At 47.5% G+C, this 27,036-nt stretch overlaps 1 protein-coding gene across 4 annotated transcripts in view; it reads left to right on the top strand.

Moving 5' to 3' along the window:
* Positions 1–529: 529 nt before the first annotated feature.
* Positions 530–27,036, top strand: part of TFAP2E (transcription factor AP-2 epsilon) — a 72,916-nt gene continuing 46,409 nt past the window's right edge. For 2 of the 4 annotated variants that reach the window (XM_083751808.1, XM_083751806.1), the window contains exons 1-3: positions 9,344–9,671; positions 10,763–11,218; positions 14,556–14,607. In XM_083751808.1, coding sequence (XP_083607934.1) covers positions 9,645–9,671; positions 10,763–11,218; positions 14,556–14,607 — 535 coding nt within the window. In that variant the 5' untranslated portion in view covers positions 9,344–9,644. Of the gene's footprint in view, positions 1,246–9,343; positions 9,672–10,762; positions 11,219–14,555; positions 14,608–27,036 lie in introns of those variants that run through there. The other 2 variants (XM_083751805.1, XM_083751807.1) reach the window with 2 other exon arrangements.

The following is a 27,036-nucleotide window of genomic DNA, read 5'->3' as shown; positions in this document are numbered from 1 at the left end:
AGCCAAGCCTCTCCATCTAGCCCTCAGGACTCTGCCGAGGCCACTCCAGCTACAGAACTACATCCCTCCCCAGTCCTACCTTGCACCCTCCTTGAGCGTTGTTGCCTTGCTGCAATGTGTCCTAGGAGCCTGTGATACTCCTTGCGCAATTACCCCTGGAGTGTGTGAACATAACCAGCCTACTATACAAACATGAAAGGAGGAGAGGGGGAGGCTTTATGTTCGGTGGGTGGGGAGGAACAGAACCTCAGTTAGTTATTTTTATTTATTTACTTCATTTAGGAAGGGCAGCTGCTCCCCTTGGCTGCGCCCATGAGGCTTTCAATGGCTACCAGCCATGCATAGTGACTCTGCTCTACCTCCACAGCAACGGGTCTGAATACCAGTTGCTGGAATCCACAGAGGGGGAGAGAGGCTCTTGTGTTCGAATCCCGCTTGCGTGTTTCCCCACAGGCCACTGTGAGAACAGGACGCTGGATTGGATGGGCCATTGGCTTGATCCAGCAGCTCTTCTTATGCTCTTAGGGAACTCACATGTATTGCTCTGCTCGTTTTTACACAAGGCCCCTGGAAGGCACCTAAACCCACCCAAGCCCACCCTCCCACCCCTCAGACATCTACTCCTGGCCTCTTGGCTTCCTCTTGGCTTTGTTAGGGTTTGTTTTCAACTTCCACAGCAGCAGCCGCCGCCCAAGAGAAAGGGTGGTGTAAGGAGAGCGAGAAGTCTGGATTGCACGATCGCCACGAAGACCGATCCGTCTCTCTGCTCCTTGCAGCCAGAAATCTCTCTCGCAAGTGTTGCTCCGAATTTGGGGAGGGGGGCGGCTGGCTGGGCTGGAAGAGCCAATATCCCCCCGCAGCACCCAGGAAGAAGGGCTTAAGAAGAAGAGGCCTCCGAGGTGCCAGAGCAGCTGCCGCCCCCTCGGGGTTCCGCGCAGCCTCTTGGACTCTCAGCGTCTTTCGTGGGGGGCTGCTCCGAATCGCCTCCAAGGTGCAACTTTCCTGGCCACTCAGACACACACACACACACACAGAGAGAGAGAGAGAGAGAGAGAGAGAGAGAGAGAGAGAGAGAGAGAGAGAGGCTCTCCCGAATCTCACAGGAGTGGCAAGACGGAAGGAAGGAGGCAGAGGAGAGCTGGGCTTGGGGGTGTCCCGTCTCCACCGCTTTGCGCTTCGCACCTTTGCACCGCAGGGATGCATTGGAAGTCGGGCAACATCAAAGAGGAGCGCTACTACCTGCAGGTAAGCAAGCAGGACGCATCCTGGCTGGGTGCAAAGCCCCCCTCTGCCTAGCCCAGCAGCCAAGCTGGCTGGACGCGCCAGGCAAGCGCGCCTGCGGCCGGTGCGAGTGGTGAGCGGCTTCCTCGAAAAGAAGGGGCGCAAAGCCTCCGGTGCGCTTGCTTCCTCGGAAGTAAAGCGCCGCTGCACGCAAGTCGGCTTTGATCTGGGCTGTTAAGGCTGGCGGTTTTCGTTCTATTTGCAGCGGAACTCTCATTTAACGCTCGTTGTCCTCCCTGGGGTTTTGCTTGTGAGTCAGCTCCACGTATGTTCGCGGGGGTTATTTCCACGCAAGGGTGCCAGCGCGTAGGCACGGTCCCTCGGGAGTAAATTCCCTTGAGGTCAGACGGACTTACTTCCAAGGAAACATGCACAGTCTCGGGTTGCTGCTCCAGATCCTGTACACGATTCCTCGGAAGTAAGTCCACTGAGCTCAAGGGGACTTTCTCACACGCAAGTGGGCATAAGATGAAGGTTGGAGGCCCGGCAACCTGCCATGGATTTACTCGAGAGTCACTGGCGCTTAAATTTAAGTGAGCCCAAAGCATCGAGGGAGATATTGAATAGAGTTACAAAAAAAATGTATTTTATTGTATTTATTCGCAATTAATGTAAGTTGCTAAAACAGTGTTTTATTTTTATTTGCCTAATTAAAGTATTTCCATTCAACTAATAAGACAGCTGGTGTGCGTGGCGCTGTAAGTTGCCCAGGAGTGCCGGGCCAAACTCTCTCCGCTTCAGCCCCGCATCTGTAACATGGACATCATAATATTTGCAGGGCTAAGATGGTGAGATGGTGCGCGGGAAGTATGTGGGACGCTGGAGCTGAACTATGAAAATGCTGCAGCTATCAGACGCAAAACGGCGTCCCTTTAAAGGCCTCGATCCAGCACAAGTTAGGCACCAGCTCCACGGAGGGAGGAACCCCTTGCACGTCAGCTAGGAGCAAGCTCAGGGACGCTGAAAGCGAACCGGATGAGGACCCCTGAACTTTACTTTGCCTCTGGCGGTCCTTTTAAGACCTCTTAAGCCTCTTCCTTTTCGATATTTCATCTAAAAGCAACCGACTTCAATCAGGGCAGGATCCGTTTCCTCCTGACGGCCAACAACCTTCCGGATCGGTTTCCCACCCGCCCACCGCACGCCCTGGTAATCCGAATTATGAGTTCCTATGCAAAAAACGTTCCCCCCGCTGGTTGAGGGGTGTCGTTGTTCTTGTCGATATTAGTGGCCTCGTGACGCTAACCATTAATAATAATAAAAAGACTATAGGTTCTCTGTCGTGGCAGTCATCACCTTTAAAGCAATAGCCAAACGGCACATAAAATAAATAAAAAATAAAAAATCGAAAAATATTCCCCATACTGAAAAACCCTGATCGAAATGCTGAAAGAATGCATTGTATTTTTATTTATTATTTTTAGTTTAGTGTTTATTTAAAGTTGCACCTCTCCATTTAGCTTCCTTAAGGCTCCGAAGGCAGCACAGGCTCCTGGAACAAATATGGTTTTGTTTGTTTATTGCCGTTTCTTATCATTATTGGCCACGATCCAGCCAAAGTCCGGCTTCCTTTCCCCCATCCTGATCCTATCTTTGCTTACTTGGAAATAATTCCCTCCTGTGCTGAGTGCGTCCTAGTCCCCGGTAAGGATGCCTAAAATTGCAGCTTTTGAACCCCGTTGGTTTGCAGGCACGTGCTTAAAATTCTCCGGGAAAAATTCATGGGACCTGGTGCCTGAACCTAGCCTCGTGCACGAAAGCGAAAATCCCTGGGGGCTTCCACCTTTTCTAAGCAAGTTTGCTGAGCATTGCACCTTAGCTAGGAGTGTTTCTAAATTTGACTGGAGCCTGTTGTGGTGGTTGTTGTTATTTCTTCTTCCCTCCCCCCTTGAAGGCTCTCCCCCTGTCTCCCCCTCCCTTCCCCTGCACCTGCCCCTTTCTCTCCCCCACCCCCCCTCGCCCAAATAAAAGGAACCAGCTGTAAGAAATGCCACGCGACCATGTCCTAAGGCTTCGCAGTGATTTATTGAAACGGTCTCTAAGAGATTCAGAAGCCACATCAAATGAATGAAGCCCACTTTAAGTGGCGGGAGTGGCACTGGCAGAGGAAGAAGCGGGGAGGGTGTGTGTTGTGTTCCTGCTGCGGGAGCCGCTTGCTGTGTTTTTCTGTTTCTTTTCCCCGCCTCCCCCTTTTAAAGATACAAATAGGTATCTCCACTGAGTATGCGTGGGCGCAATTCAATCCATAGTGAAGCACGGGTTCGGCCCGATCCTGTACATGATTGCCAGGAAGTCGATATTAGATTATGCGCCTGCGGCCCCAGGGATATTCATTCATTCATTCATTCTCCCTCCTTCCCTCCCTCTCTCTCTCTCTCTCTCTCTCTCTCTCTCACACACACACACACACAGATGCTTTTTTGCAAACCGCTTGCGCCACCCACCCCCCAAATAAGCGGTATATAAATGTTATCAAATAAATATATTAAGCACCTTTGCAAATAAATAAATAACAGCAACCAAGGAGGAAGTTTCCTTCCGTTTGCACAGGACTTACTTCGAAGAAAGCGTGCAGGCGCTGCAAGGCGACCCCTTTCCCCCTTTCGCTCTGCTGCAGTTCCTTCGATGTGCAAAGACTCGCTCGCCTAGACAGCAGAATCTTCCCCGCGCTGTCCTGAGCAGGGACAGGGTTCTCCCTCCCTAGGCAGAAGCAAATCTTCGCATGGGTTCAACCGGAGGCTTACACCCAAGGAAACCTGTATCGCCAGCCACCGCTTCTCCCACCATGAAATGGTTGAGATTTCAAAGCGGTCGCCTTGGGATGGATCGTGTCCAGAGAAGTTTTGGAGAGAGCGAGTCTTCGCAGGGACATGAAGAGAACTGCGCGCCCCACTTCCTTTTTCCCTTTTGAAAAGTTGCTTTTCCCTGTCCAGCTTTAGGACAGTCATTGCTCTGTCCACGCTGGTGGCGGAAGACAAATCCGCAAATATAAACTGATCCGAAAATGCTATCCTTCCAACCCAGCTTGTCTTCGCAGACCTGAATAAAAAACGAATATCTGTCCAGTCTTCCTCCTCCAAACGGGCGACACACGGCCTGGTTATGCTCTCCTCTTTTCCTCTTTGAACTTCCAAATAAACGGCGGCAGTCCTTGCCTTCAGGTATTGTGTCCATTATGACTTTTTAGAGCTTTTGGCAAATCCATTCCTAGATGCCCCGGTTCTTCTTTCTCTGTTCCAGCTGAAAGTGAGGCGGGTGGAATCGACTCCAGGTCTTTTCGGATTACTTCCAACTATCCACAAATCCCGGGGTCCTCTTCACTTCGTTTTTGAAAGAAAGCAAAAAAAATAATAATAATAAAAAATAGAGACAGAGAGGATATTGTAGATCTTGAGGGAAAGTTCAGAAAAGGGGCGGGGAAGAAACGTCCAAAGGGTTGGAACACCGAGGAAAGACTTGCGTTTCAGATCGTCACGTCTGCAGCTTTTTCATTTAGTGGAAAGAAACGGGCGAGTCAACAGCGCCAACTTTTCAGCGTGCTTCCCAAGAAGCAAGTCCTGCTAGGTTCAATGAGACTTAGTCCCAGGGTAGTCTGCACATACTTAACCTGAGAAGCCGTGACTTATACAGAAGTCTTTCAAGGACTGTTCAGCTATGGTAGCTCAATGGAACCTGCATGTACAGGACCAGTATACCTCTGAATGTCGGAGGCTGCTGGAGCAAAAGGACAAGGAAGGCCACGACTCCCCATCACCTCCTTTGTGCACACACCATATCGCACATTAAAAGCATGCATCTCAAAATTATCCTGGGAAATGTAGTTTAAGGGTGCTCTGTGGAGAACAAACTATAGTTCCCATGAACTATGGTGCTTCACATGTATGGTGCGCCTGTGCCAGGAACGGGCCGCTCTTGTAACGTCCTTGCTTTTCCACTCAATGGGTCTTTGGTCTCATCCTGCGAAGGTGGCTCTTCGGCTTTCACGGGTGCTCGTACTTTTCAATGCGTGTGTTGAGGTATGTAAAGACTTGGTGCTGAAGGAGACTAACTTTCTGCGCCTCCTGGAGGCACCTATGGGTGCCTGGGCGGCCAGGCAGCAGGACGTGTGTTGATGGGGAGACTAAACGGAGAGAAAGGTGGATGGGCTTGAAGAAAGCGCTCGGCAGTTCTTCAGTGAAATGACACATCACTCAGCTTATAGATGGGTAGGTAAACAAATTGTGCGCACATCGGAACGGGATCTTGTTGCACGGAAAAGGAGACAGATCGTAGCGAGGGGGACCTTTGAAGGGCCAGGTCGCTGGGTTGGATATTTGCTCGTATATTTCAATTTCCTTCTGAATATAGCTTAATGTTGGCTCTCGCGCCCCTCTATAATGTCTGGTTAACCCTCTCATTACTACATAGACATACATAGTTTTTCTGGACAGAGGCGACACATTTGTGTCTCTTTGAAGTACATGTAAAGAGGGACCCCATTCACGTTTACTAAATGGTAAGCTCCTCTAACTTCGGTGGTGTTTCACTCAGGAGCCAGTGTGAGCTGGGGCGCTCGCCTCTTGGGTACGCTGTATTAGGCCGGCTGTTAACCAGCGAGTTACGCGTGCGTTCAGTTCCATACGCAGCGTGTTCGCACGTTACACTGAACACAGGTACAAGCTGTCTTTACCCATGTGCAGGCGCTTGTGTGAAATTGTACACTTGCACACTTAGCTATTAGGCACGCAGACTGTTCACGACACTTCTTGAACGCACAGGTACGCAGATTGCGCAGTCCTAAAACGTTAATCGTGAGCGTCCCTCGTGCATGTGTGTGTGTGTGTGTGTGTGTGTGTGTGTGTGTGTAAAAACACGTTTGTATCTAGCTGAAGCGTCATAGATTCTACAGCGGGTGGGATGTCTCCAAGGGTTCTGGGATTCGGGCCCCAGCTGCTCTGTGCGGAGATAATTTCTGCATGCTGAGATACGTCTTTGGTACTAGTGATATTTCAGGCAGACCCTATTAACCAGCGCGCAGGGAAATGCGCTGTTTGCTAGTTGTGCTTTCTCAGGTATTTGCAAGATTGAAAAATGAGCTGGCCAATCATGCCACCTGCGACAGAAGGCGGGGATCTACCGGGACTTCCTCCTGTTTTCTTTTGGTCCTTAAGAAATAATAATCGTGGGCCTTCCCCCAGATTTGGCCTCAGGAACTAAGGACGACCTTCGCCAGCGTGGCGGCCTCCAGATATTTTGGACTACAATTCACACCAGCAGGGGCGTAGCCAGGGTTTATGTGTGGTGGGGCAGGCTTCATATTAAGGGGAGCAGAACCTCAGTTAGTTAAGTATTTTTTATTGATTTGCTTGATTTGGGGAGGGGTAGCTGCCCCTCTTTCCCCCTTGGCTACGCCCATGCCCATCAGCCCCAGGCAACATCTGGAGGGCGCCCGGCTGGCGAAGGTCGTCCAGGGAACTGCACTCCAATGTTATTCTAGCATTGATTTTGTTCTTGAGGTCAGAAATGTAAGCACCGTTTCGTAACTCTCTGGATGCGCAGCTTTTCAAAACAACCTGCCTTTGTATATATGGCAAACACAGGGACAAAATCCGGACTCAATGAAGAGAATTCTTAAGGCTGCAGTCCAGAGCACACTCACCGGGGAGCAAGTGCCACTGAATTCAATGGGACTTCCTTCTGAGTGAAGACGTTGCACTGTAAGGGTGCCATCCTGCGGGCACAGATTCCAGAGGCAAACCTTACAGCACTTAAAGTGTCACAGTCGCTTTTTGTATTATTGTGCAAAGACTCCAGTCCCCCACCCCACCCCTTAACTGCCCCCTGGAAGTCGATGAGACTACAAGGCCTGCACACATCTGACCTGAGCCCTAAGACGTTCCCTTAACTCAGCCCTTGCTAGGATCTGCCTTTGGGCGAATTGCTGCACTTCAAACCACAACCACCACCACGCAGCCCAATCCTCCCCCTCACCCCTTTCCTTCGCACCCACCTGAATAAAAAACGATGTTAAAATTCATTTTCGACGGGGGAACGAGGCGCGCCGCTAGGATTAAACCCATCACAATCCTATAGCAGGCGCGTCTCAATATCCAAATTGGGGCCTTGAGTTGCGAGTGTATGGGTCGTTTCCCCGGGGGCTGACCCCGTGGGATTTACTTCCGAGGAAACTTGCTGCAAAGCTCCGATGCTAAATACCCCCAGCAGCTCCAGCCTTTGCTTAATAATCACACTGAACTCAGCGGATAGCACGCTTGAATCTGCGGGGCTGAAAACGCGCCACGTGAAAAACAGTGGCCTTGGCTCCCACGTGCAATGCAATTAAAACGGCGACGAGAATTAATTTTTCAAACTTTTGACTGCGGGGGGGACGACTGTGAAAGGGAATATGGCCTGATTAAAACACAACCACCCACCTAACAGCAGCAACTTCAGGATGAATCAAAAGTGGAGGCTAGCTCCCTTCTCTCTCCTAGGGATGCCGTTTATCCATCGCCCTTCGTTTTTTAAGAAGGAGCCAGCCTTCCTTAAATAAATAAAAGAAAGCTCCAACTCCCCCCCCCTCCCGCTACTACGCGTCCTAAACTGCAGCGCTTTTTCAAGCGCAGCAAAGCCCTTGTCCATTTCAGCAGCCGCGGAAGTCGCGCTTCGCTTGAGAGTTTCTGCGAGCTAGCTGGGCGGATCGATGTTTTTCCATCGCTGCGGGGCCTTCGCTTTCCTTGCTGTCTTTCATACGGAAGAAGCAGCAGGAAGGGAGCGGGGAGGTGGGGGCAGAATTATCACCTTGTTGGGCCTAATAAAATTAAAGCTAAGAGCGGCACGGAGAAAGCCGCCTCTCTCCCCACCCGTCCACCAACAGCCAGGAAAGAGAGTCAGAGTCTTGGGGACCCCGCTCTTCTGCCATGCGCGTTCCCCCAGATGTCGGCTCACCCGGGACACGGCAGGCACTAGTGGGGCTCGGGTCCTTCTCTCCCATTCACCCCGTTCTTTCACAAATTTAAGTCGCTCTTTTGAAGTTTAATGAGAAATCGCCAAAACCAAATCTACCCGCCCTTACAAACGCAGAAGAGGATTTGAAGTTGTAGCCAACCAAATATACTCAGAGGACAGCCACCGAAATTAATGGACCTAACTTAGTGATGCTCATTGATTTCAATGGGACCACTCTGGGTAGGATACAATCCGCAGTATTGTCATAAAAAAGTCAATAATAATATAAAATGCCCCTTCTCCTCGAGGATGAAACATTGGCCATTTGTGAAAGCGGCACTTCCACACATCCAGATGTTTTAGGTTGCATGAAGTGGGAATGGAAGGGATGTGTAGCGAGAACAGACCGCTACTGAAGTTTCACCTTTTATTAAATATAAATCTTTTTTTCCCCATGGAGGTGGGAATAAAAGCTAAGAACGACAATCAAAGCAGGGTTTGAATTTCTGGCAAACAGTTGTGCCCCAGAGATAGGCAGATCTACTAGCAGGGCAAGCCTATACAAGTCTACTCGGAAGCAAGCCCCACTGAGCTCCATGGGACATGCTCTCAAGGAAGATTGTCCACAGGATTGCAGCCTTAAGTGATAATTAACTTAGCTTTACTGCTAAGCGAAACGCTGCAACTCTAAAGCTACTCGCCCGGAAGATGCGTCCCGAATCAAAGTCTGTTTAGTGAGATTTACTTTTAAGTAATTATGCCTAGGAATACAGCCCTGCCCCTCGATCCTATGTCTGTTACACTCTGAATTAAATCCCACTATATTCAGTATGGATCTATGTGCGGGTAGGATCGCAGCCCGATCCTGAAATGATTCCTCTGAGATAAATCTACACTCGGTTCAGCTTGGCTTATTCCTCCGCGTGCTCCCTGCCACTTATTTCCTAGTCACCACATTTGAGCTGCCATGCGCTGGGTCTCTCTTCTTCCCCGACCCTGCGCTTTCAGACGCCGTTTTGAAGTCGCTGCGGAAGCCGAATCTATCCTCGAAACACCCAAGGCGACGGCCGTGCGCTCTGTCTCTTTAACGCGCGCTCCCGGCGCTCTGGGCGCGCTCCCGCCTCTATAACTGGAGTCCATGGAGCTGCATTGGGCTCAGAGGGAGCAAGAACTCGGGAGCATAGGCTGTTAAAGGGAAAGGCTCGCGGGGAAAGAAGCAGCCACCATCCCACCGCGCCGCTCGCTGGGCTACCGGCGGGGAAGGCCATACATGGGAGCGCAGATCACCACCAGATTTTGACGGATTCTTTCGCCTGGGTTGGGGGCTGCTTTCGTCGTTGTTATTCTCATCCACCTCCAACAACAAACACCCCCCCCCCCGTTTGGGGGCATTTTCCTAGAAGATTTTCGTTGTTGCTTTTTTGGCTGCTGTCCAGATGTTGGTTCACACTTATTCCGCCATGGTGAGTTGGACTTTGTGTGCGTGCGCGCATTTGCGGGGGGGGGGGGGCGGGAGCCGGACGGGGGACGGTGGGAAGGAGGAAAAAGAGAAGAAAATACGCTTTCCGCTTTCTCTATCAAGCTCATTCGAAGAGAAAGTTAATTGAAGGAACCCTATACCTCCAAATTAAGAGAGATTTCACCCTTTAATGTTGGCCAGATGTCAGGGCTCCGCAGCGTCCCCAGTTGATGGTTTAATTCTTTCCTTTGGAGGATTGGGAGGGGGGGGGGACACGCCGAGGCGGCGGAGTCGATTACAAAAGCAGGGGGAGAGAGGAGGAGAAGCCAAGGAGACCTTTCCGACGTGCTGCTTCTGCTAGTTTGCAACTAGCAAATAAAAGACCCGCTGTCTACAGAGAGAAGGCTTTTTAAAAATTAGTATTTATGCAACGGCTGCGCATTGTTGGTTCTCTTCCCCCTCCCCGTTCGGATTTCACTATTTTTCTCCTTGCTGAAAGCAAAACGAGATGCGGGCGGGAAGGGGTTCAGTTGCTATTTGGGGAGGGGGAGATTACAGTAAACAAAGCAAGGACGATCTCCCCAATCGGGAGCGAAAAGGGCCGGGGGTGCCTTTGCCGGGCACCCGCAACAAACTCTCGTGCTTTTGTTGTGTCTTGGGTGCTTTCCCCCTCACAGTTTAAAAAGTTTGTTTCTAAGCGGAAAAGTCAGACCAGCTGCAAAGCGGAGATTGTTAGACGGTGGTTTCCCGCCCCTCGCCGTCGAATGCCCAAAGCGGTGCGCTTTTTGTCGAAGGCAGGAGCTGCGTTTTGGCGCAGAGGCTGCTCGGCTTGCCCTGGGGTGCGGGGAGGAGGGCTCGGCTGGCCGGAGATGCGCCTTGCCTGCGGCTCAGGTGTTTCTGAGGCAGGGGGCCCTCGGGGAACTGCGATCTTAGGCCCGGTAACGCGCCCTTCCCTGGCGACGCTGCGTCCCCGGAGGAGCCGTGCGCTCCCGGCAAAGAGGGAGGGCAGGAGGAACAGAGTCCCCGGCAGCGTGGCTTTCTCCAGTGACCTTTCTTTCTTTCTTCCCTTCTTCCTTCCTCTGCTCGCGTGTCTAGGACCGCTCCGATGGGCTGAGCGGGAGCTCCACCGGAGGCCGCCTCTCCCAGCTGTCGTCGCTCAACCAGGCGGCGGCGTACTCGTCGGCTCCCCCTCTGTGCCACACGCCGGCCTCGGACTTCCAGCCGCCTTACTTCCCGCCGCCTTACCCGCAGCCGCCGCTGCCCTACTCACAGAGCCAGGAGACCGGCTACCCGCAGCTGGGCGACCCCTACACCGCCATCAACCCCATCCACCAGCACCAGCAGAGCAGCTGGCACTCCCAGCGGGCGCGCCAAGAGGAAGCGGCCGCCGGCCTCCTATCGCAGACGCACCGCGCGCTCGGCCTGGACCCGCGCAGGGACTACCCCGGCGTGCCGCGCTTGCTCCACGGCCTGGCCGACGGGGCGCACGCCCTGAGCGACGGGCCGCTGGGACTGCACGCCCTGGGCCACCACAGCATCGAGGACATCCAGGTAGGCACGCGGTTGGCTCGGGCGGCTCATCAAAGGGGGGAATATCCGGGAAGGGGAAGAAAATTCGGGTCCTTGTGGCGGGCGCTCTCGTCGAGGGGCGCACAGTAAAAGGGACAGTGGCAACCACCTGGAGGAGGGGGGCTTTCAAGCCCCTTCTCCAGCAAATATTGCGGGCTGCTCGGAGCCTGTCGGTTGACGCAGAAAGAAGTCCCACCGAGTTCAATGCTCTCCTCCGCCCCTTGGGAATCTAGTGTGTGTGTCTGCTTACGTCGGTGGTTGGCTTGTCACTGACTTGGGAAGCCCCCTGGGAGAAAGAAAGGCAGGAGAAAAGGATGGGGTACAAGCAACGGAGCCTTCCACTCCTCGTCACACAGTTCAGGCCCGCCGTCCTGTCCCCGCGCCTATCGACGTCGAATTTCGATGAAACCTATTTCGAGTGAAAATAAACAAACGCCTCTCCTCTGCTGAGACTTTCCCGAGACGAGCCTCTCCAACCGCCGGGAATTGTAAAACGGTGGCGAATATATCAAACGAGGGTTTGATGTCAGCTTTAAACTTTAAATGCCTCCTAGGTGATCCCCCTCTTCTCTCCACCCCCTTTAAAAATAATAATAATCGTATTACATTGCCCATTTCTTCCTCCCCAAATCACTGCCTGCTTCAAGAGAGGCTGCGCGTCTTTCACAGTTCCTTTCTTTGAAAGCCATTTTACTAAATACCCCAAATCGTTATTGTTCTTAAAAGATGCAAGCTTCACTCCTGTCTTTACCCAAAACCTGATCAGATGCGTTTTATTTATTTTAAAATGAAGTGATGGGACGTATATTTCCAACACTTTCCAGTAAGAAAACGGCGATAGTAACTGTAGTTGGCGAAGATGAAAACTAAACACGGGGGCGGGGGGAGGGACACACAGAGAGGGAAAAATACCTCCCCAATGCTGAAGTCCTACCGGATAAGTTGAAATCGGTGGGACTTACTTCCAATGAGATAATGGTCAGGATTTGTTAGCTTTGCGCGACTGGGCAGTTTTTCAGAATATTCGACTCTCTTCCTTCCCTGGGAAAAATGGTTTCGCTCTTCTAGAGTCAAACCCAGAAGCCTCTTGTTGGCCATTGCGAATCCTTCGCTCGCCTTAACTGATTTTCTTTCTTTCCGCCCGTCCCACCCTCGGATCTAAAACGGCCAAGAATCGTTGGAAAGGCTAACAAACAAAAGGTCTTGATCCGGTTTCAAGCAGAACACACCGCTGCAAAAACAACACAACACAAAACAAAAAATACCGTTTCGGATTAGGCTGGACGGGACACATTAGACTGAGGGAAGCGTAGAAAAGGGGAATCCCGTTTTGGATCACGCACGATCCCTGATTCAAGAAGTGCATTAAATTAATTTAATCCTTTCCACCCATATTTGCCCACCCCCAACTTACCTGGCAATGTTTGCTCCCAAGTAAGGGACTTTGGCTGCGAGCCTAACCATGTCTGCTCAGAAGTAAGTCATGCTGAATTCAGTGGGGTTTACTCGTAGGTAAGTGGAGTTAGGATTGTAGGCTCAGGGTTTTTCCTTACTTTGCATTGCTGCTCCTTCAGACCTAACAAAGGGCTCCATCTCTAGCCGGAGTTGTTTTGCATCCCGTGGATTTCCATAGGAGGTTTCAGTAAAAACTGGTTTTTGTTTTTCACTCTCTCCCGTTGAATTCAACTGGATTTTAAAACGCTTCATTCCGAATGGCTCACCCCTAGCAATAAGAATCTCCCCCCTGCATTTTAAAAATACGTTTAAGGCTGAGAAGTTACTAAGGAAGGAATCTCATTGAACTCGGTGGCACCTACTTCTGAGTAATCCTGTGCAGGATCGTGCTATTCCTGCGTATTCGTGTGTGTGGACCTGAGGTTTTTTGCTGCTGCTGCCAGTAAATTTTGTTGTCTCGGACTAACTTATACCTAGAGTAGACGCATTTAAATCAATGCATCGAAGTTAGTCATGCCCATTCATTTCAATGGCTCTAAAGCGGTACACAACCCATAGCTCCCTGATTTATTTATATTCTTTTAAATAAGTGAAACGCTTAAAAATAATCATGGACTTTTCCCAATCATATGGTCGTTTTTGTCATTCTTATTTTCAACAATCTTTTCTCCTCGGGGCATTTTGCCATCTTTTTGTTGGCTACCGACTGAATATCTCAAAACTATTTGCAAGGAGAGATGACAGTCAAGGACCCGCGCAATTACTGGGCCGTTTTGGGTACATATCTACAGGCGGGGTGGGGGGGAGTTGCTGGCTTAGCTGAGGACTTTCTCTGCTAGGAACCAGTTTGAACAACTTGTCCAGAACCAAAAATGGGAAAATGACATTGTGGGGTGGCTTCTTAGGAAACCAAAACAAAAAACCTTTTAGGTTTAAAAACCAAACAAACAAAAGCCATAATTGCCGTACTGATGTCTCGAAGCAATCACTTTCTGAGTTTTGAAACATACTCAGAAAGTGCAAGGAAGGGAACTCCCAGTAATAGTTAACTGGAAGTAAGATGCGGGGAGGGAGCTCCTACTTGGGTTTTTGTTTTCCTCCTGAACACAGCAGTAATTTGGCTCCTGGTTCCAGCAAAAAACAATAATAAGCAAATACAATTCAAATGCTCATAGTTACTCCTGAATTCAAGTTTATTCAAATAAGGGCTTGCTCCAAAGCTTGAATCGCAGGCTTGGGTCCCAGATGTTTCCACGGGAGCTAAACAGTTGCATAAATCTCTCCCAATAGGGGCTTAATGGGGGCTCAATGGGGTTTAGAAGTGTTTGCCTTTAGCTGAATTATGCCATGTATCTTGAAAGAGCAGTCCTGGATTCTCTTGAGGTTTATTTCCCTCTAGAAACATGGTCTTCTTGGTGTGTGTTTGTTTGTTTTGCTTGCTTTTGAGTAATAAAAGGGGAAGGGCCTGCCAGGGGTTTTTTTTTTCTTTCCTTCTCTCTCCCTCTGAATTATGGAATAAAGTTTCTCAAAATATGAAAAAGTTCTTTAACTATTCCAACGCCTCTTTAAAACTCCTGTTTGAGAGAGATGTTGTAAGGAGATAGTTTCGTTTCCTCTTACAGATTTTTTTTTTTTTAAAACCATGTTTAATTTCTCTAGGAAACCCCTATATTTGATGGAGATGTGGGTTGGCTTCTTAATATCCCCCTATCCCTCCCACCAAGCCCCACACAGCTTAAATTTTATATTCCCATCTAGTGTCTCAGATGTTGAAAACGCTTCATGTGGATACTTGCAGTAATCCTTGCACAACAACTCTGCATGCTGAGGCCACGTAAATAATCTTTGCCCATTCTTCTTTCAGGCTGTGGATGAAACTGGCATGAATCTCTTGGACCAGTCTGTGATCAAGAAAGGTAAGGAAACTTGTCTCATTCAGGGATGGTTTCATGGTTTTGTTGTTTTTAATTTTTGAAGGGGGTGGGCATGGAAAGCTTGAAAATGGGAATTGACATTCAGAACAGGACGGGGTGCTTTGGCATAGCCAATTCGTGTTTGTTTGTGTTTGGATGTAGTAGAATCCAGGCTATTGAGACCATCCCTAAGACTTTGGCTTCTCTTCACATTCCCCATCTTTGCTCTTAGACGTAAGCCCATCGGCTTAGCGCCGTTTTTCAGATCTGGGATTTGACTGAAGCTCTGCTTTTGTTGAGGGATACAGGGGGACCCTAGGACAGCTCAATACTTTTTGGCACCTGAGGCAAACTTCACAATGGTGCCCAAGGAAGAAAGGGGTCAAGGAAGATCGACACCAGGAGCAAAGGTTGTGGGTGGGGGAGAAAGAAAGATTGGCATTGAGATCTGCTGCCCTGGTGGACCCTGTCACCTGACGCAGTTGCCTCACCTTGCCTCATGGGCAGCCTGGCCCTGGGGGGCCCCAACTTCCCCGCCCCCTGAACATAAGTACTTAGTTCAGGGAGCCTTGACCTGTGGCCCAATACATTCTCTAATGCTGCTAGATGTATATAAAATAACACTAACATGTGGACTTGTAGTGGGGGAGAGAAGAGGGGTGTGAGAGAAAGTGTATAAAATCTCCCCCCTTTCTCTTCCCTCTGCCCAGGTTTCCAACTGTGTCATATCAATGCCAGTTTAGGCACTCCTAATGGGAATGCCAGTTTTCAGATTTGGGGGCACTCCAGAAGAGAACAGACCCTGAGAGCTATTGATTTACCCTTATCTCTGCTGCTGTGTGGGAGATAAGGGCTTTGTGGTGATGGTGGTGGCTTTTAAGGCTTGGGTCTCTCTGTTTCTTTACCCCCCTCAAGGCATTTTTGGCTGGCCTCTGTCTGAGTGTACCCACCACCACCAGAGCTAAATGCGCCATAGTTACTGAGGCAAAGACATTTGGATTTTGGAGTAGAAAGCAAGCGAGGAGGCAGAGCTTTCCCGTCTAGTCTGAGATTGTTTCCTTGGCTCTTCCTGAATGCTCCTCTCAGATATATTAAATATATTATTCCCTGAGCAAATTGTTGATTTTGTTTGTTTATGCAAAGGCTTGCTCATCTCCAAATTGCAGAAATAGCTGTAGACCTGAAATGGTTTTGGAGAAGTGAGAAAAGGACTTGTAAGACCACTGGGAAATTGTGTGTGTGTGTGTGTGTGTGTGTGTGTAAGTAAGTAAAGCTAGTGCATTTTGTACAGCACACCTGTACACTGTCAAAATGATCATCGGAACAGATGCCACTTAATATCTCATGCAATAGTCTTCAATGTTTTTCAGACCATGGGACCCCCATTAGCCCAAACATGCGTTTGGAGACCCACTTCCTACATTTATTTATTTTTATTTATCCTACCACACATTTGTATGGTGTTAATGCTGCTGTCGCAACCCACCTTAGATTCAGTAATGCACTAGTGAAAACCAAATATCAAGAGGATAAAATTTGGTGACTTAACGAGACAGGGCTAAGTCCACACCATGTGTTTAAAGCACATTAAAAGCATACACCTACCTCCAGAATTCTGGGAATTATAGTCTACCCTTAACAAACTACAGTTTCCAGGATTCTTGGAGTGTGGGATGTGTCTTAAATTTATGGTGTGCACAGAGCTCAGGATGGAACCTTTTGTATTTATTTCAGTCATAGTGACACCAGCCTTGGGATGAAGCCCGCAGGACAATAGAGGGACCTTTTGAGTAAACATGTCTGAAGTCAGGCTGCACAAACAACAAAACGAAAGAGGAAAGAGAGTGATAGGCTCAACATTTTCATCAGTAAATTTGAGTGTTGTTTGTTTGTTTTTTTCCCTGGGTGGTGAGGGGAATTTGAACACTTCCTTCTCTTGACTAGAAAGCTCATTATTAGATCAAGCCATTGTTTAATGTGCTCTGGTGCTTCTCTGAAGGCCTGAGATAAGGATCTGTTGTTCCTTACCTATAAACCCCTAGCACATGGCAGGGACAGAACATGGCATTGTGTGTTATATAGGCTGGAACGTTTTATGTTCTAGGAAAGCATGATTAGTAAGCATAGTGATCTATGCTGCTTCTTAAGGTAATCAAACTCCTGGAATGGTGTGGTTTGAGTGGGGTGGTGGGAGCAACAGTAGAGTGATCAGCTAACTCTCCAATTGAAATCTCATCAAAGCAGACCTGGAGTCGAGAAAAACTCTGCTCAGCTCTTCAGTAAAAGTGAGTAGGTATGAGAAAAAACACCTGTAAGATCAAAATAGAGCCTTCAGGAGGTAGAATCTGGGTCCATACTTACCCAGCTATTTGTCTTTATTAGTGAACAGTTGTAATGTTATTTCGCAAACTTCTCCCGAACCGTGTGTGTGTTTTTGTGTATTACTTCTTTTAATAACACTGATCCTTAGCTTGCTTTTTTATTTATCATTTGACCCCACAACTCTATGATCCTATGAATTCAAGCTGCTAAGAAGGCCAGCAATGCACAGATTTGCAGTAAAACAAATAGCGTAAGATTAAACCGGCAGACTACAGTGGTGTTGCAAATCACAAAAGGAGACACAGTGTTAAAGCTGACTTTACAGCCAAAGGGAGAAAGTCATTCCCATCTTCTGAACGCTCTGAAAAGATCCAAATAGTCAAGAAGCCAACCCCCCCAAAAGTCTTGGTTCTGGCAGGTGTCACTCTAAACTTCCTAGGTCAGGGTTTGCTAGGTTGGTGCTTTCCAGATGTGTTGGACTGTAACTCTCATCAGCCCCAGGCAGCTGGGAGCTGTAGTCGAAAACATTTGGAAATACCAGGTAGGGGAAAATGTTCTAGAATCTGAATGATGGCACAGTTGATGGTGTAGTATCATGGCTAAGAGAGCTAACTGGAAATCCCTTGTTCATACTGTATGTCTGCCACAAATCACAGGCAACAGTCCTTTTGTAATATTGGAATAATAATACCAGCCAACAGACACCAGTGTGGTGTGGTGTGTACAGAGGACTGCATTTGGATACAAATCCCCACTCACCTGTGAAATTCTCAGCGTATGCATTCGCCCATACTAACCTACCTCATAGGGTTGTTGTGAGGACAACATAAGGATAAGTCAACATATCATGCACTGAATGCATTGGCAGAAGGACAGGGAAAAGATGAGATAGTTTGTTCAATGTACATGGAGATTGGGGGGGGGGGAGAGAACACTCTATAATTATTTAAAATTATTATCACATTTTGATAGGAAGACCCTAGTATAAGATTCCTGCACGTGACATAAATTATGAAGGGCAGAGGTGTTTCCAGACCAGCTTTCCCTTTTAAAATACATGGAAGAAGTGGACTTATACATTTCCTATTCTGTATAGGGTTTGGTTCACACGTAACACTAAACAGTGGTTTGTTAAAGGCTAAGCCATGGTTTGTTGAACAAACCACGAGTTGTCCCACAGACAATAAAAGAAATCATGGACTGTTCATTTTCCAGTTGCTCTAGCCTTGTGCCTTTGTGGTATTGCGAGTATGTCAGGTGGAGTGGTCAGGCAAACCATGGTTAAGGAAGGGTGCTGGGTTCGTACATAATGTAAACCATAGTTTAATAGCTTTCACTGTGAATCAGGTCTGTGTATTTGAAAGCGGAAAGGTACGACCTTCATAATGTGGTTTATGCTACACAGATGTATTCTTATCTGTGTTCTAGTACAAAATAGCACAAGTCTCTTGTGTGTACATGTGTAGATAGCAGAAGGGAGACATTTTAAAAGCTGAATTCCCCAGTCCAGCTATTGTTGCGATTTCATGTGAATTGCAGCAACCCATGACTTTTGGTAATGGCGCAAGATTTAACAATTTAAGTCAGGCCGTTAATCAACTGTTAAGTTAGTTGGTTGATAGGTCAGAACCTTTTTGAATAAGTGGGGCTGAGAGGCATCCTTTGAAGATATTTGTTTTTGCATTACTGTAGCATAGTACAAGGAAATGGGGCGAGGGGAAGAACAGAAATGGACAATGTGCAGCGGTTTTTCTTAACTTTCTCACACAATTAGTATTTAGTGATAGCGAAATTCGTTTACATTTAATCAACGGATTTAAAGGTAGATGACTAAGCAACTAAAATGTAAATGGTGAAATGTTCCCCACTGCCCCCCCCCCAAAGGCCCTGGGCTGATCTAACAGATCTTGTTGAAATACAAGAGAAATGTATACAAGCCATGCAGAAAACTAGTCCTATACTTGAGAATGTACAAGTACTTCAGTCCAATGTCTTTCTTTCTCCCAATTGTACCTAGTTTCTAAACTCCTAAACTGAACTTTCAGCCTAAGCCAGAATGATGGCAAAACACAGACATTCATCCTGCTACGCCCCAATTAAATAGCAGGGAACTGGAACTAGGTCTGTTTCCCAAATAAGCCAATATTTGCTGATTGATTAATCAATTTGCTAAAGCTGCACACTAGTCAATACAATAAGTCTGGAGAATAAAATCATACTACTTCTGTTTTGGATAATGCACAAGGTATTTCCTCTCGGGGGAAGGTGAAGGCTGCAATGGCCATGTACAGCTTTCAGAAGCAGTTGTATTTTAAAATAACAATTAAACTGCAGCTCAATTAACCAGGGTACTTTTTTAGTGGGTTGAAAGTGTTTCCCCTGCATCAGTTCATCTAATTGATTCAATGCTGCAGCCCTAATTAAACCCATTTCCTGCCCAATCCGATTCTGCTATTGAAGAGTAGGCCAGGCATCTCCCAAAAGAATGACACGCAGTCCAGTCTGAATGAAGGAGAAACGCAATCCGTTGTCAAGAAGCAAATTATATTTTGGGGAGGGGGAGGCAGACGAAGTGTTCTCAGAAGAATATTGCCCACCAGAGATCTGAAGTCCAAGAAATGGAATGAGCTTGGCTTTAAAACGTTTCTTTGGGAAAACTCCAGTTAGCTTGGCTTTTGGCAGGCAGGCTCTAAACCAACGCCCTTTTTCCAAGCATGGGAGAAACTGTTTTCCCGCCCCTTTGGAGAGAAAATATGTTTCAGGCCTGAATAAGTAGAACCTGTGGCAGAGAAGGGGGAATCTCAGGTTTGGGGGCCAAATGCAGACTTCTCTGGCCCTCAGGACACTACACAGATGAGCCACACCCCTGACCAGCCCTGCTTTGCAGCCCCCTGGGGTGTTTTGATCTAGTGGAAGGTGTCCTTGCGCTCCAATAATGCTGCTTGCTTGCCTGATTGAAGCATGGGTAGGTGAGGCCTCTCTCTCTCTCTCTCTCTCTCTCTCTCTCTGTGTGTGTGTGTGTGTGTGTGTGTGTGTAGATACTACTAGCCTCTTGTAGAAAGGTTAAAATGGGCATTCCCTGCTCTGTCCGCTCCTGCCTCTGGCCCCTCCCATCACCGACACATGGCCCTCAAAAGGTTATCCAGAAAGGAGTGTGGCCCTTGGGATGAAACAAATTTTCTCATCTGGGTCTATGGGCCATCATAAGCCAGGCAGGTTCTTGAGGGAGAGGATCTGGAGCGAGCCAAGGCAAAGAAATTTGTCACTGATAAAAAAACCTTGGCCTAAACTGTGTTTTTGCCACTTAATTCAAATACAACCTGGGTGCACCGAGTGGTGCAGCCCACCCAAATCCTGTGGTATTTATCCATCACATTCATATCCCACCTTTCTTTCATGACTTCAAGGTGGCGCACATGGTTCTCTCCCTCCCCATCCCCACAGTAACCCTGGTTGGGCTGAGACCCAGGCCGCCCGGTGACTTTCCTCTCTGAGTGGGGATTCGAACCCGCGTCTCTGCGGTGGAGCTAGAAGCTCTTCCCCTCCGTTGCCTTCGCCAATTGGTTGTGCTGGTGAGAGACAAAGGCACTCTTTGCCTATGCCAGCCTCCCCCAACCTAGCGCCCTGGAGATGGCTTCCACTACAGCTCCCAGCACAGCTGTAGTCCGGCATATTTAGTCTGGACATGCTTAACACCTTCTCATCATGACATTACTTCAGGCAGAATCCTCATACTGAAAGGTTCCTGAAGTGACTTGGCTCCACTGGAAACCCAGCTTGGAGTTGGGACATCTGCCTTCAGGTTTCTTGCTCTGCCCTGACTTTCCCTGGTAGGCCTTGGTTCAGCTCCCTTTCTGTAAAATGAGTACGATGAGTGATGGACCTGATCAAACTGAGATTATATTGATTACCATCTCTGGAACACGATGCCTTACGCTTTATAGCACAAGCCTGCCTCAGGTCCCTATTCCCAAAGATTTGACAGAGCATGGGGTTCCAATGCTGCTGCCTCCATTTGGCTGGATCGCGCTGCATCTTGTACAACAGTCAGCGAGGAAGAAGAGGAACGAGGAGACTCACATTTCGTTGTGCTAGGCAGACAGGCAGGCAGGCAAACTGATCGATCGCAGGCGAGGGCCTCCTTGGATGGGATCGACTCATGGGACCCCCTCCCTCGCCCCCCCCCCCGCGCCCAGATTTTTGCTGTGGCTCTCCTCCCCCACACTTTTCAAAGTCCTAAAATGCCCCAGAAAAAAATGCATCTTCCCCCTCCCCAAAATCTGTGGAGCAATTTCCTTGGCACGTCCAGGTGTTCGCCAAGCATTTATAGCCGAAGGGGAGATGGGTTTCAAAAATAATAATCAAAGATGACAGGCAATGCCTTTTAAACGTCTTCACCGCGCCGGGAAAGGCGGGGGGAGATCCCCTCGCTTCTATAAATAAAAGTTAGGGTACACTCCAAAACGGTCTCTTTTCCTCCCCTTCTGCCCAAGCTTACTCACGAGTAAATGTGCCCAGGATCGTAGCCATTCGTTTTGAATGGGTGAGGTTTTGTTTTTTAAAAAAATGTTTGTATTAAAATATTTTAATGGATGAGAGTTTTAAAGTTTCAACCGTGGGCACGCTTACCTGAGAGTAAGACCTGTTGCACTTGTCAGGACTCAGATATGCGTAGGAATTGCGCGGTGAGGCTGCGATTCTATTGAATTTGACACGTGTGAGTCGCCAGAGTCGGAAGTGAAAAGCTCGATACTATATTGTATTGGTTTGCTTGCATTTTCAGGAAGTCCGAAACGATTCGACTTTCGAAAATGTTACGGAATTAAGCTGAAAACTCGCACCGGGTTTGGGGTTGTGTTGTTCTTTCTTTTTCTTTCTTTCTTTCTTTCTTTTTTTGCTGAGTGAAATAGTTGGAGAGGGTGTTTTCTCTTCTTTTCTTTTTACACAGGATGGTTGAAAAGATGACAGTTAAAAGTGTCATAGAGCATTTACATCTTTAGAGAAGTATTCGGAGTCCCCGGTAGAAAACTTAGTGAAGAGTCACCGATTAGTAGGAGACGCCCTGCAATCAAATGAGTGTCTTTTAGTTTAGTCATCTCAACGAGTCTACTCGGAGTAGGGCTTTAATGGTGGCTGACACCCTTAAGACAAGGAAGGAAAGGCAGAAATTGAGAAATGCCATCACCAAAATAGAAAATTCATAAAAAGTTCCGAGGTAACTATTATCTCGAAAGAAAAAGGAGAAAACGCACACATATTTTCCATAGAGAAACTGAACCTTTCGATTGCCCCCTAGACTGACAACCCATTTGGTCTTGAAGTATTGGTTTATTTATTAAATTTGTCAGTCGCTTTATCTCGCCTAGGGCAACTTGCCCAGCGACTTACAAGTGATTTCAGTGGAGAATTCGCCATGGGGAATGTCGAGGGGGTGTCAGGCAGCCTCTGAATCTCCCTGTCTCTCTCTGCTGTGGGTTGTTGGATCTGTTAGAAGGGAATCAAACAAACCAGAGAAAATGGTAGAAGTGGAACGGATTTAAACACAGGGTGAAATTTACCAGCAGTGTTCATAATCGTAGTGGCGAGAGGCGCAGAGCGGGCGACCTCGGGATTCTTCTCCTTGTATCTGAAGCTAAGCTGCTCTGCGTCTTTGAGCGCGCGGCGGCGGCGGCTGAGTCTCTTCTCCGCCTCTTCTCTGCCAGGAGAACCCCGATCGGATATATAATAGAATCGCAGATTTGCAGAGCTGGAAGGGACTCATGTGCGTAGCCAGCGGGGTGCGGTGGGAGCAACCGCCCCCCTAAATCAAGTAAATAAATACAAATACTTAACTAGCTGACCAACTGCATCACAGATAACTCGGTTCTGTCTCCCCCCAAACATAAAGCCTGCTCCGCTAAAATAAATCCTTGCTACGCCCAAAGGCCATCTATTGCAACCCCTTACAATGCAGGAATCACAGCCGAAGAATCCCTGGCAGATGGCCATCCAACTTCTTTTTAAAAACCTCCAAGGAAGGAGAGTCCCCGACCTTTCGAGGGAGGCCGTTCCTCTGTCTGATCAGGGCCATTTCCCCATCTCAACCGCCACTTTTACTCAGCCAGAGCGAAGTTCCACGGGGTTTACTCCCAAGGAAGTCTGCGATTTTTGCTCCGTTTATCTGGGATTAAGCCCCATGGAATGCAGTGGGGCTTTTCATAGACGTGACTAGGAGGATTGGGCTCTAAGCGTGCCTCGAGGGGTTGTTTCCAGCACTGTCATACTCGGAGTAGCCCCACTGAAATAAATGGATATCTTAGGTCCTTTCATTTCAATGGGTTGTATCTAAGTTTTACTCAGAGTAAGCCCACCGAAATTAATGAAACAAAGTCAAACGTGTCTGTTAATTGCAATGGATCTACTCTGAGAGGTCTTGCATTGGCTGCAACCCGTACAGTGTGTAACCCCTATACATGTGTTCTCAGGAGTAAGCCTCATTCAGTTTTTCATTGGATACAGAATCCCAGCCTGAGAAGTATTTCTTTCTTTGCATCAAATGCTTTCAAAGTCTCTCACTTTTCCAATCTGCATACCCAATTTGGGGTGGGGGTGGGGGACTCAGGATTAACTCTCCTGGGAACCAACCCCATGGATTATATGGATCCTGATTCTCTGCAGCTCTACTCTAAAGCAAGCTGTCCTATTGACTTAAGTGAGGGATCATTCCCATTTTATGATTGCACTGCCTACAAGTCTAGACACATTAACTTGGAATTTAAGTCCCAGTGAAACCAAGCAAGTTCACAGTTCTGTACACACATATATCTGAGTCTTCAACTAGCCCTCATCTGTGGATAGGATTTTACTGTAAATGTGGTTAAGCTCAGACTCCAGTACTTAGTTTGCATTAGTTTGGGGGTAAACTCAACTGAAGAAAATGAGGCTTGCTTGTGAGTAAACATGCTTTGACTATAGCTCAGGTAACTGTTTGTGGATTGGGAGCTGTGCTTTAGTTTCCTAACCCTCCAGTCAAAGCCAAGCCCCACCTCCCTTCTTGAATAAGCATTATTTTGCAGATGTAATCCCTGGATGTATTGAGAGACAACTGTGTTGCAATCTTCCTTTCATCATTTCTTACCCTGGCCTCTCTTCTACAGGGTGGTTGAAAGAAGTCTCAAATCATATACGGATCGATATCCTTGCTTTTTCAAAAAAAGAGAAAAAGATGCCACACACCCCAAAACTGCCCTACCGAGATTGGGTGCGGCATAAAATATCTGTCTTCCTGCCCCCCGCCCCCCGCAAATGGTAGTGAATAAACTGGGTGAGATGGGACGGAATGCGTGGGAAGATGAAAAGCTTCCAGAAAAGTTTACGATTGTTAATATTGTTTTAAATTTATGTCGTGTGAGTTGCCTCCAAAATTTTGGCTGAGAGATGTAACATAAATATATATTTAAAATATATATATTTAGGTGTGTGTGAGAAAGAGAGAGAGAAAGTTTGTCTTTTTAACTTGTTTGATGCTGTCTTCCTGCATCAATATAACCAAGAAACCCATCTTGGGGAAATATTAATTGAAAATGGCCTGGACGACTAAAAGGGATGCAACCCTCCAGTGGTTAACCATAAGAGGTTCATGTTTAATAGCTTTTTCCAAGCAGCTGGTTGCTTGACTCTTGGAAAGAAGCAATTCAGGGGTGTATCTCCAAGGCGGAGGAGGGTGCCTACATTTGCCATATGACAGGCCTAAGTGGTACTATTATTTTTTAAATTTAAAATGGACACAAGCAATATTTGTCTATTTGTGCTGTGTTTTAAAAATAACTTGCACGTGGGCAGTAAAAATTAGTCATGCTGTAGGACGGCCAGATTATAAAACTTGCAAAAAGCAGGGGGAGGGGGGAGAGAGAAAGTTCATGCTATTTCATCTGTTGCACATCAGAGAATGGGCTGCTCCCTCTTCTTGCTCATGAGATTCTGCAAAGCACCTTGTATACTGGGGGCACTACGTAGAATCAGAATTGTAGAATGGGAAGGCTTCCCAGGGGTCATCTAGCCCAACCCCTTTCAACGCAGGAATCACAGCTAACAAATCCCTGACAGATGACCATCCACCCTTTGTTTAAAACCCTCCAGTGAAGGAGAGGCTACCATGTTCTGAGGTCTTCTGTTCCATGTTGAGCAGCTCTTACCATCTGACAGTTCTCCCCTCTGTTTAGTCAGAACAATCTCCTTTCTTGTAATTTGAATCCATTGGTTTGGGTCCTACGTCCTGCAACACAGGAAGAATTTGGTTTTCTGCTGTTTGCAAAATGAATTGCAATTTGGGTTGTCAAGAATCATTGTGTAGTGATTTCTGTAAAAACATGAATTTTCAGTCCCACCTTAACCACATTAATATACACAAGTGGGACACGTGAAAATGACTGTTTTTTTATTCATTAAAAATATTTATATACCCCTATTCACCGACAGTTCATTAGCAGATATCCTTTTCAAAAATCTGGTCTGGGTGAGGCTCGCCTAAGGGGCATAATTTAGCAGATTTAGGCTTTGCATATGTACCATTCTCACACAGAATCCTGGGAACTGCAGTTTGCTTAGAGTGCTGGGAATTTAGATCAGTGAGGGGTAAACTACAGTTTCCAGGATTCTTTGGGGGAAGTCAGGTGCTTTAAATGTATGATGTATATGTAGCCCCAGAACCCTGGGCAACACATGTCTACCCATTGGTAAATAGCCTGATTTCAACAGGACTTACTCTCAGGTAAGTGTGTACAGGTCAGGCATCCAGCCCTAGGCATGCTATACAGCACTTGTGCACGTAATAGGGCGCCAGATCTTAGCCACTGGATAAATGAAACTAGAAATTGTAGCAAAAGAAAGGGGGCAGAATAGGTGAATGAAAACAGGCGTTGCAGGCTTGTGTGTCTGTGTGCATGAAACAATGTTCATGATGAAGAAAGTCTTTAAGCCTTTTTTGTCTTAAAAGATGACAGGAGAGACAGGACAAAGCATGTGTCATGCTTTGAACACTTGAAAGAGCACAAATGTTCAGAATTATTAATATTGGGTGGGTGGAGGTGCTCAAACACAGAATATTGAAATAGGTGGAGAACTAATAAGGACATAATATTAGTGGATTTAACTACAGAAGCACAAACATCACAAGCAAAACTCAGCATTAACTGGGCCTTTAAAACAGAGTTACTGACAGGTAAAACGTCAGTATTCTTTTTATGGAAACATTTATGTGTGGGGACGTAGATGGTAAACTGTCAACAAAATGCCAATCTACTCTATTAGTTCCCTAATCCTTTCAAAAGAGCACTTTATGCTAGCAGCCATCCCAATGCCTTGTGGCAGGAAGTTCCAGAGACTTAATTGCACAGCTCGTTAATCTATGCCTTCTGTCTGTCTTGAAGTTAAACCTGCTTACCTGTCCATTTCAGCCGCACATTAAAAAGAGGCAATGTGTGACTTCACTATCTCAACTGCACCTTTGAACCTGTAAGCCTTTATCTTGTCTTCCCAAATCCCAGACCTGGGAACTGCCTCTAGACAGCACCTTCATGTTATCAGTATGGGGGCTCTCATCTGGACAATTCCTGCTTCTAGGCACTGATCCACATACACATATCCTCTCCTGATTCAGGTGGAGTGGAGAGCAAGCGAGGTGGGAGCTACCTGCATAAATTGAAGACTCCATGCTCCAAATGCAAAGGGCACAGTGCTTGCACCTTCAAGCCCACAGAGAGCACTGCTGGGGCGGCGGCAGCAGCACTGAGCACTACTGAGAGGTTGAGCAGAATTCGTAGGGTAGCACTCCTCTTCTCTCCCACTTAAAGTAACCAGTCAGGGTGGCCAGTGCTCCAGACCAGAGAATCCAGGTGCATTTGCAGTTGATAGCATTTGATTATGCAGGGCCACCTCCTCCCTGGCTGCAATCGCTTGCACAATCCTTTTTACCACTGTTACTTCAGGCAGATTAAACAACAGCTGTTTCACATCACACAATTGGAAGATGTACAAAGGCTGCTAGTGAAACATCTCCCATTGTATAGAACAATGAAACTGGCATGTTAGGTGTATGTGCAATATCCGTACCTGTGCATGCCAGATTCCCAC

Source organism: Podarcis gaigeae, assembly GCF_964106915.1.
Source record: "Podarcis gaigeae genome assembly, chromosome: 8".
NCBI lineage: Eukaryota > Metazoa > Chordata > Lepidosauria > Squamata > Lacertidae > Podarcis > Podarcis gaigeae.
This window is presented reverse-complemented; position numbering and strand designations above follow the sequence as displayed.